Consider the following 10,729-nt stretch of genomic DNA (forward strand, 5'->3'; position numbering starts at 1 on the left):
CTCCTTCCCTCATGGCCTGTGTGCCGTTCTGGTTTCTCCCTCTCCTCCCTGGTCCCTGCTCAGCTACTCTGGCGGCAAACACCAAAGGAAGCTGCTCAGGCTGCTTCTTGGAGAAGATTCTGTGGGGAACAGGAGTTTGGGGATCAGATGCAAATTTGCAATCCCCATCTCTGTCTCCAACCTCTACCACCGCTCAATAACGGTGTGACTTGAAGCAAATTATTTAGCCTCCTCTGTTGTTTCCTCAGCTGTGAGTTGAGGCTAATAAGGGCAGCTCCCACCTAAGGTTGCTTAATGTTTGAATAACACATTGCAAGTGTTTGTGTAAGAACTCTTCACATGCACTTCCTGCATCTCACTATTGGCAGGGACCTCATGGAGCACTTGGCTGGTGAAGCTCCGATCTTGATTTCTCTCCTTCATCTCCCACATGCGCAGGAGTCCTGAGCTCCTCTCTGCCTATTCCTATTCAGTTACAGACCCTCAGCTCATCCCTAGATATTCTTTCCTTGCACTGGTGATCCCTCAATCCTGGGACCCCACTTCCCATCTTTGTGCATATCTGTTGGGGATGGGTTGGCTGTGGGGCCAGTGAAGTTGGACTTCACAATGGAACCCAGGTGGATCTAAAGAAGGGGAACTCAGGGCAGAGAAGCACGTGGGAGTCTGGGATCATGTGGTCCTGGAAGCAGTGGATGTACACAAGATTGCCCATGGAGAGGGGGATCGACTTGCGGGGCCACCTCTGGGCATGTGGAGGTGATGACAAGTTTAGGTGATGACCCATTCTCCGGAAGGATCAAGTGATAGCCTTCAGGAAGCAGGATGTGCTCAACCAAGTTCAAAGACACTGCCTTGGCTCTGACTGCCAGGTGGAGCTGGAGACCTTGTCCATGGAGGGTCCTGAGGGGCCTCCTGGCAGGAGGAGGGCAGGAAGGGCAAGGACAGAAGAGAGAAGGGCCAGTGAATGACCTCCACCCTGTGGCCTCGATCTCCTGAGGCTCCAGAAAGCAGATTATCCTGCAAAGCCTCCACACTGACTTTCCAAATCCCCAATAGTGCTTCTGTGTCACAGGGAGGGTTAACCCCGCTTACATGAGGGCCATGCCCTATGGCGCCTGTCCCCTTAACTCTATCATTCTTCTAGAAGCTGCATGTTCCCTGGGCTCTAAGGCTAGGCTAGCCTCCTCCCCATGTCTATCCCCTGTGCAGACACCTAGGCCAACATGAGGATTTCCTATCTGTCTTGGGCATGGGGTGGGGCTTGAGGAGGAGGTGGAGGTGGAGGTGGAGGTGGAGGAGCAGGAAAGAAAATACGTTTCCTGAGTGTTGCTCTGATTTTCTCAGTGACCCTGAGAAATGTGAGTAATAGCAAGAGCCCCACCATTTATAATGCTTTTAGTAAGTGCCAGGCACTGAAGCATTCTGTGAGAACCACTGGTCCCACCTACACTACATGCTGCAATCCCTTTCACAGATGAGGAAACTGATGTTCAGGCAGGCTGACACTTGCTCAGGAACATGTGGCTTGTAATGGAGCAAAAATATGAGCCTGGGTCAGTCCTCACGCTCTCCCCTCACACCCCTCTGCCTGCTGGGGCCCAGCATCTGGTCTGTCCCTGCTCCACCCCTCAGAACTGCTGTTGGTCTTGAGCTGGGAAGGTGGGCCTGGGGGGCAGCAGAGACCAGCTTGCCTAGGGACTAGAGGCCAGGTCAGGGAGGAAGGGGGAAGCTACCTGAGATCCTGGAGCCAGGTGCAGGCAGCTCTGTCCTCACTCCCTCCTATCTTGCAGGCCCAGTGCTCCAGGTAGGTGATAAAAATGCCTATCAGCTTCTCTTCTGCCACCTCTCAGGCCTCCAGCCTCCAGCTAGCCTCAAAACCTACACTGGACCTGATTCTTTGGGCATCTGAGGATTGCTGGCCTTTTGGAGGGGGCAAAATCCTCAAATCATGGTCCCCAAGCAGGTCTTTTTTCAAGAAGCTGAGGTGAGAATCATCAGGGCAGAGGGTTCAACTGTTCAGGACAAAAAAGTGAACACCTACACACAGCGGCCCACACAAACACAGGGCCACACATATGTGCATACATGTGCACATGCACACAAGCACACACACACACACTTGCCTTCAGACACATGCTAAGCACCTCAAAAAGACTAAAGTCATGGTGGTGCACACCTGTAATCCCAGCTACTCAGAAGACTGAGACAGTGTGAGACCAGCCTGGGCAACTTAGTGAGAGACCTGTGTCAAAATAAAATGGGTTGGGATATAGAGCATTTGCCTGGCATGTGCAATGCCCTGGTTCAGTCCTCAACACACACACAGGAAAAAAAAAAAAATTAGAGGAACTGCACCTCTCAGGATTTGATATTGAATGACAAATAGCTGAGAGCACAGCATAGTTGGGACCTGGGGACATTGGATAACCCCAAAGCTAGCATAGGGACAGCAGGACTTACTGGCTCCCAGGGGCACCTTGGTAACACTGCAGGTGTGGCCAGTTGATCCCCTGTGGAGACAGTAAAGATTAAGAGGATCATAAACTGTGCCCAACGGCTCCCTGAGAGAAATCTCCTCCAGCCAGAGCTGCTGCTGTGAGGGGCCTGGGGAAGTTTGGGAGGCTCCCGAGTCCAGACAGAGAAGAGACCCAAAGACAGAGGGAGACTGCTAGGGCCTGGGAGAAGGAGAAGCAGAAATAGAAGGGGAAAAGAATAGAGAGGGGCAGGTGGAGAGCGAGGCAGAGACTGGGCCCACCCAGCCACTCAGCCACCATCCTCGGCAGCCCTAGGGCCTCCAGGGCCAGGCTAGCAGCTCCGATGAGCTCCAGCGTGGCCACAGCTGTGCCTGCCACCGTGACTGCCTCCAGGAAGGAGTCTCCAGGCAGGTGGAGCCTGGGGGAGGATCCAACAGGTATGGCTTTTCTTGGAGATGAGATCTGGACCCTTAGGGAACAGAATATGTGCCAGACCAACTTAGGTCCAGCCCCAAGGACTGTGGGCAAATGTGAGGTGAACCCAGAATCCTAGACACATGGAGGTGGGCAGAGAGGACAGGATACTGAGCTGATGGGAGGGAAAAACCAAGAAGCACCCTTAGGACTTGGCAGCAAAGGGGTCCCTAGAGGTGAGGTCAAGAATTATTTTATGGGAATCTAAAGTCACCTACAGGGAAGGAATTGGAGCTGGGTAGGTGGATGCAGGGTGTGTGCCCTTGCTGAAAACTGGACACGGAAGGAGGAGGGCAGGGAAGCATAAGAGGGAAACATTTTTCCAGCTGGGAGCAACAAGGGCACATCTAAATGTGGGAGATCAGGAACCTGTGGACGGGGAGAGGGATGTGGGGGTGGAGGGTGGGTGGAGAGGTTGAGGGGCCCAGCTACTGCCTCTGCCTTTCAGGTGTGGGCCCCTCACTCCAGTGCCGTGTATGTGGGGACAGCAGCAGCGGGAAGCACTATGGCATCTATGCCTGCAACGGCTGCAGCGGCTTTTTCAAGAGAAGTGTGAGGCGGAGGCTCATCTACAGGTGAGGAGGGTAAGCCCTACTGGGTTCCTGCCCACTAGGGTGCCTGAGACAGGTAGAGGTTGGTCAGGGATGAAAGAGCTAGGGCAAAATGTCCAAATCCATGGTCCAGAGCCTGGGACACTGACCCCCTGGGGCTCCCTGTCCCCTGCAGGTGTCAAGTTGGGGCAGGAATGTGCCCTGTGGACAAGGCCCATCGCAACCAGTGCCAGGCCTGCCGATTGAAGAAGTGCTTGCAAGCGGGCATGAACCAGGATGGTGAGTGGGGAGCACAGGGAGCCGGGAAGGACAGAAGAGACAGGCAGCATGACCACTGCAGTGTTCTAAAACTTCCTCCCTCCCCAGCCGTGCAGAACGAGCGCCAGCCCCGAAGCACGGCCCAGATTCGGCTGGACAGTGTGGAGTCAGATGGTGAGCCCCGCCCCCAGGCCCTGGTGGTGTCTCCAGCCCAGGCAGGGCCCAGCCCACAGGGCTCCACACCTGCATCTACAGCCAGAGGCCTGGGCCACCACTTCATGGCCAGCCTCATAACGGCCGAATCCTGTGCCAAACTGGAGCCAGAGGATGGTAAGTGGAAGGACGACTGAGGGACGGACCAGGGGCCTCTGTTCATTCTAGAGCCTCATAACCAGGTGGTGAGTCTTCTCGCCCATCTCCATGGTGCAGAGACTAAGGTCACAACTTCTTTCTCCAACAGCTGATGAGAATATTGATGTCACCAGCAATGATCCTGAGTTCCCCTCATCCCCCTGTAGCCTGGACAATATCCATGAGACTTCAGCTCGCCTGCTCTTCATGGCTGTCAAGTGGGCCAAAAACCTGCCCGTGTTCTCCAACCTGCCCTTCCGGGATCAGGTACACTGTGCAGCCTGCCTGCTAGAGCTGGCTGGACTGGGGCCAGCAGCCATGAGAGTCATCCAGATTGGGGACACTAGCACCCTTGTGCTGGTGAGGAGTGGTGGTGTGCACAGCTCAGATAGTGACAGCTGGAGACCTCTCTGATTGAGTTGGTGATAATCAAAGGTGGCAGTATTAGTGTACACCTAGGGGATAATGATGGCCAAGGGTGCGTAGAGGCCCAGGATTTGAAGGCAGTGCCTGTAGCTCCCAGAGTCTTCTTTCCTCCTGGATAGACTGCTGGGCCCACAGACTTTCTGTGTGGCACAGAGCACTATGCATGTCCTGAACACCACGAGTGGCCAACTCTAGGCCCCCTTAGAGCATGAGTTCCCGTGATATCAGGGCTTGAGTGTAAACCCAACCTCTCCACATCTGGTATGGCCTCTGGGCTTTGGATGGGCAAGCAGAGCTCGATGAACCTGGAAGAGGCACAGAGGGCTAAGTCTTCAACCAGTCTGTGTTTGGAAGAAGCAACTCAGAAGATTCAAGCTGAGTCTTTGAGCACACTCAGCTTGGTCACTCTTGGGCATGTCCCTGAGACTGCCTGGCATCCCATGGTTCTCAGCTTTTCCAAATGTCCCAGCTCTGGATGGAACCCATGGTGTCTCAGAGACTAAGCATCTGGGCCAGATAATGCCAAATGCCAGAGCCAAATGCCAGACAGAGGTCAGGAGAGCATTCTGAGCAACTAGGACCAGCCCTTCTGTTCCTGGAGAAGGTGGCAGAGGCTCCAGGGTGTCTGGAGGAGCTGAGTGTGCCCTGCAACATTCACACCCTCTCTGAGCACAGGTGATCCTGCTGGAAGAGGCATGGAGTGAACTCTTCCTCCTTGGAGCCATACAGTGGTCTCTGCCCCTGGAGAGCTGCCCACTACTGGCCCCACCAGAGGTTTCTGCTACCAGCAGCTCTCAGGGCCGGTTTGCACTGGCCAGCATGGAGACACGCTTCCTGCAGGAAACCATCTCCCGGTTCCGGGCATTGGCCGTGGACCCCACAGAGTTTGCTTGTATGAAGGCCCTTGTCCTCTTCAAACCAGGTAATAAGTCTGGGCCCAAACCTTCCAGAGAAATGGTTGGGATGGAGACTAGGAATTCCAGGGACTTCTTTCTGCCTCTCACTATCTCTCTACAACCCAACATGTGTGCACAGATGTGCCAGTTTCTTTAAGGGGTGGGGGGTACGCCGGAGGAGAGAGGTGTGACATCCCCAGAGGCCTCCTCTCCATGACTGTGAGGAGTAGAGCAGGCTGGGGAGGTCCTGGAAGGGGAGCTCACGGTTGCCACTTCTCCCCCAGAGACACGGGGCCTAAAGGATCCTGAGCACGTGGAGGCCTTGCAGGACCAGTCCCAAGTGATGCTGAGCCAGCACAGCAAGGCCCACCACCCCAGCCAGCCCGTGAGGTGACCTGAGCACATGCCTACCCACCCCCCTATCCTTCCTCTTTTTTACCCTGCTCGCATCTCTCACATCACCTCCAGTGTCCCCTAATAGGACAAAGGTCTCCATCCAACCAGCATCTACCCAACATCTCCCGTGGGCCAGGCACAGTGCCAGATCCTGAGAGAGGACCAAGTGTTCATAAAACAGAGCTGCTGCCTTCCAGGGGCCACCTGACACAGTGACCACACTGAAAACACAACTTCCCTAGTCGGGTAGAGAGGGTTGTCTGTGTCTGGGACACACAGACTCATAAGGGTGGCAGGTGGCAGGCAGAATCAGGAGGGACTTGGTGAAGGCAGGGCTGGATTTGGGAGGAAGGGTAGGGTCTAACAGAAAAGAACGCATCATTTACAAAGTTTGAGAGGCTTCTTCTTAGAAGTCCAGTTCAGAAGTTATAACAGATTCCTGCCAGCAAGAAGATAGGAGGTTAGGCCAGAAAGGACCCCTGGGACCAGACCGGTCAGGACTTTGAATGCCCCCCACCCAAGGGCCACATCTGATGTGGGAGGCAGAGGGGACCCCTACAGGTTTTTCAGAGGAAGGTGTCATATACTGGCTGAACCTCATAAAGACTGGCATGGCAGTGGGGACAGAGTGTATTCCCAGGGGGCCAGAGCAGCTACTGCCACCTTCCAGGGATTCCGTGGAGTTCTGATCTTTGAGAGTGGCCATAGATGCCGTGGGAGTTCGAGTGAGTCAGATTTAGCAATTAGATGGAGGTAAGGAATGAGGGAAGAGGAACTCTTTGGGAGTGAGTATTCAAACAATAAAGAGGAAATTTGAAAGTAAAAGGGAAGTTACAATGTCTTGAGGGAGGTTACAATGTCTTGAGGGAGGCACAGTGGACATCCTGTAGAGATGCACTGCATAAGCCAGCAGGCACTCAACGCACTCACTCACATGGAAAGTGGCTTGGAAGACAATAGCTGCAGGCTGAGTGTGGCAGAGGAGAGCGAGGTAGAAGCCAGTGCTCTGGGACCGCCCACCTTGACCCAGCACCAGGACACACACAGGAGCCGTGGCTGAACCACTCGGCCACCAGGCATCTGTGGGCTATTTTAAATCTATTATCTGCATTTTCTGGGGGCTCTTGGCTGTTGTCACTAAAGAAGTGAGCTAATAGAAGCACCCTCAAATCACTTCTCATCTGAGACCTGATCATAAGAAGAGGTAATTTCCCTTTCAGAAGAGTCCAAGTAGACAAGGTCTACACTGAGTTGCCCAGGAAGATTAAGGTAGAACAATTCATCACTAGTACCTTGAGACCTGACAGTCAGAGACATTCAGCAGCTGAGCCTTCAAGGGCAAGTTTCTGTTGAGACCAGCTCCCAGAGATGTCCTGCCTGGCCTGTTGATTTTGTGTCAAATCTTGAAGTGCTGGTTAAGATTTCCTGTTACTTCCAATAGCAGTTCATTACCTACTGTAGGCAGCACTGAGTGTTAAGATAGTGGTTGGATTCTCTTAAGTCAGCTCATTTCAGTTTTAAAAAATTCAGGACTAAAGAAGAAATGCATTTTTGTTGTAACCTAATATACATATAGACTCTGAAAGACAGTTCTACCAAGTGATACCTACCTTTGCTCTGTACAATTTACTCTGATTCTATTTTATTTAATAAAAGGTGGGTTGTGTCCCATTAAATTTAACTTCAGACCCATTAAGTGGACTGATACCTGTGGTTTGAAAACAATAATCTGATTATCATACAGTTACTTCTTCTTCCTACTCTTCGGATCAGAAAGACATAAGAGGGAGGCAGATAGGAGGGATATCATTGCTCCCTGTCACTCACCTGAGATGACAAAAGAAAGCCCCTGGTAGGCAAGGTGAGCTCAGGGGCTCATGGGTAGTGGAGGGTCTTCCCATGGAGCTGCAGGTGGGTGCTGAACCAGCAGTTGCCCCTTGTGGAGCTTTCTCCTGGACACTGGGCATTGGCCCAGTTGAAGGCCATCTACCCAGGGAAGGTCTGATTCCACCATCTGTCTCTTTTTTTGCCTTAAGGGCACCTGCTTTGGCAAATGGCTCTGATTTAAGAGGACAGTAAGTTTTTTTCTGGACAAGGATCTCAGTCAGCCAAATTCTCCCTGGACTTCACTTCCAGTAATGGCTACTATTATCCTATGCATTTTATGGGCAGGAATTTATATTCTTATATACAAAACTGATCATGTAATTATCATAATATACAGTTATACTCATAATACTATATTCACATACACAGTTAATATAAATGACTTCTTGCTTTATAATCTTTCCACATGATATACAATACTCACTCACTGTTTTCATCCCATTCTGGGGCTCCAGGTAGGTGGAGACAAGCCCTGTAGTGAATGGGGCCTTTCTGGGAGATCCTCTCCAACTTCCTTCCCTGTCTTTCCTGGGAGGGTGCTGCCCTAAGGATTAGTGCTCAGAAGCTGGGGATAAAACTGATGGTCCCTCTCTCCTGTTCAGGTTTGGGAAACTGCTCCTACTCCTCCCGTCTTTGAGGTTCATCACCTCTGAACGCATTGAGCTCCTCTTCTTCCGCAAGACCATAGGGAATACGCCAATGGAGAAGCTCCTTTGTGATATGTTTAAAAACTAGTGGGAGTAGAAATAAATGTTCACAACTACCCTGGGCAACAATCTGCTGAAGCTAAACATTTGCCTGCCCCTTGACTCAGCAATTACACTAATAGGTATGAGGGCCCAGCAGGAATGTCCCCTAAAAGATATGAATATTAATAGTAGCTTCATTCATGATAGCCCCAAACTCCACAATGACAGTAGAATGGATTAATATATTGTGGTGTATTCTCATACTGAAACTAGCAATAAAAAAGAATGAACTACAGATATCTGTGACCACATGGATACATGTCATAGGCAGGCATGAAAGTTGAAGGAAAGAAACCAGATACAAGTTCCTTTTACACAAAGTTGAAGACTGAGCAAGACTGATAGTGGTAGAAGCTGGAATAGTGGTTACCTATGGGTGGGTGGGTGTTGATGAGGGAGGGGCCCCAGGGAGCCTTCTGGTGTCCTAGAAATGCCCTTCGTTTTGATCTGGGTGGGAAATTCATAGAGGGATTCATACCTAAAAATTCCTTGAGCTGTGCACTTAAGACTTGTGCACTTCTCTGCACTTCTTTTGACCTCAATAAAAATGTGAAAGAAAAAAAGAAAGAAAGAAAAGACAGCAGGGCATGGTGGCTCACATTTGTAATCCCAGTGACTCAGGAGGCTAAGGAAGGAGGATCCTAAGTTCAAGACCAGCTACAGCAAACTTAGCTCAGTGGTAGAGCGCTCCTGGGTTCTAACCACAGTACTAAAAAAAGCTAAAAACAAAAAAAGTTAAAAAACAAACAAACAGGAAGATGAATGTGGTCAAGCCTGTCCCTTCAAAGACAATGAAGGAATGAGTTCATCTAAGTCAGAGTCCAGGTGCAGTGAATTCAAGCTCAGTGGGAAAATCTCCCACAGGATTCAACAATCAGCATGGCACCTCACCTTTCCCAGCATCTCTCAATCTTTATCTCACTTATCTTTCTTCATCCCCTTCAGAAACAAAAGGTGAACATTGTCCAACTCAGTTCAAGGCAGTTACAGGCACTTTTTTATAAAAAAAAAAAAAAAGGCTATTACTTCTTAATTCCTCTTGGAAAGATGAAGCTCAGGAAAAATCCTCATCCCTCAGGAGACCTAGAAAATAACTTAAAAAGTCAAAACATGTTTATATTTATATATCAGCAAACATATGATAAATATACAGCAGGTAGTGAGCTGGTAGTGAGCCAGGCACTTAATAGGCATTCTTATTTAATCTCCAATTAACTCTAGGGGAGGAACTGATTACTGCCATTTATAATAAAAAACAGAGACTTAGGACTGACATCTAGGTGTGTCTCGACTTAATGTTGCTTAACTGACACTACCTGCTCCCTTCTCCCCCTCTACTCTGGAAATGGCTGAATAATTTCATTGCATTTTCTTCCTTCAGAGAAGAAATATATGAGTCAAGAAGGAAAGAGTCATGTGAGAAATCCTAGGGGTCCCCTGCCCTTTGGCCTTTGTTTGAATTCTGCCAGCTGCAGTGAAATATCATGTCTACTCTGCAAATGACAAGCTAGGCTGGGCCCAGAGAGTACAGTGAACTCTCACCAAAGCATGCAAGCTGCTTGAGATTCTCTATCTTCTAAAAACATCAGACTGTCCTTGGTTACTTGGGTCATCCAAGGTTTATCACCCAATGGTCTATTATCTATCATTCCCCATCAAAATTTTACCCCAGTGGGGTGCAGTGGCCTCATAAATTGATTATTTTAGGTATTTTGTCACATGCCAGAAAGCTAACATATCATATTTCTCAGAATGCCCTTCCCCTTTGATTTGCTAATGGATGGCCCTCACAGGAGGTTTGGAAAACAAAAGAGAAGTTGATTTTACTCTGGAGAGTTTGCAACCAGCTTTGTGAGGCCCTGGGAGATTTCACCTCAGCCTCCTTGCTAGCTCTTCTTTAGAGCTGTAGTAGCTTCTAGATGAGCACTTAAGAACTTCACAACTTTCAGCTGGATCCAGTGTTGGCTTTCTTGACCTTCCTGGGAACTTTTCTGACTGCTGTTCTTCCAGTGTTTATGTCAGCTCCTAATTTCTATGTCAATCCTTCTCACCTGGAGTATACTGAGTGACTTTTTTTTTTCCCCTGACTAATATGATACAGTTGACTTCAGAATTGATTCTACTCTGTGATAAATGGGCTCTACTGAAATTCTGATGGGTAATGGCTCTTTTATTGCATTTTAGGCCCTTGCTAGGAGAGGGGATAATTTGAAGTCTCTTCTTTCTTGTCCTTAATGCCAGAAATGCCTCTGGTTGGGAAGTAC

At 50.0% G+C, this 10,729-nt stretch overlaps 1 protein-coding gene across 1 annotated transcript; it reads left to right on the forward strand.

Moving 5' to 3' along the window:
• The first annotated feature begins 2,820 nt into the window (after window positions 1-2,820).
• On the forward strand, window positions 2,821-8,451 carry Nr2e3 (nuclear receptor subfamily 2 group E member 3). The gene is made up of 8 exons (XM_076848676.2): window positions 2,821-2,914; window positions 3,400-3,526; window positions 3,678-3,781; window positions 3,869-4,090; window positions 4,221-4,378; window positions 5,213-5,459; window positions 5,718-5,823; window positions 8,319-8,451. The coding sequence occupies exons 1-8, from the start codon at window positions 2,821-2,823 to the stop codon at window positions 8,449-8,451; spliced, it is 1,191 nt and encodes a 396-aa protein (XP_076704791.2).
• The last annotated feature ends 2,278 nt before the right edge of the window (window positions 8,452-10,729 follow it).

Source organism: Callospermophilus lateralis, chromosome 3 (genome assembly GCF_048772815.1).
Source record: "Callospermophilus lateralis isolate mCalLat2 chromosome 3, mCalLat2.hap1, whole genome shotgun sequence".
Lineage (NCBI taxonomy): Eukaryota > Metazoa > Chordata > Mammalia > Rodentia > Sciuridae > Callospermophilus > Callospermophilus lateralis.

What these genes read in the sequence shown, in the direction of transcription:
- Nr2e3 (XM_076848676.2), top strand. Translation starts at nt 2,821, where the DNA reads ATGAGCTCCAGCGTGGCCACAGCTGTGCCTGCCACCGTGACTGCCTCC. An exon ending in AGGCGGAGGCTCATCTACAG is followed by an intron (nt 3,527 to 3,677) that starts GTGAGGAGGGTA and finishes TGTCCCCTGCAG; the next exon opens with GTGTCAAGTTGGGGCAGGAA. An exon ending in CACCCCAGCCAGCCCGTGAG is followed by an intron (nt 5,824 to 8,318) that starts GTGACCTGAGCA and finishes TCTCCTGTTCAG; the next exon opens with GTTTGGGAAACTGCTCCTAC.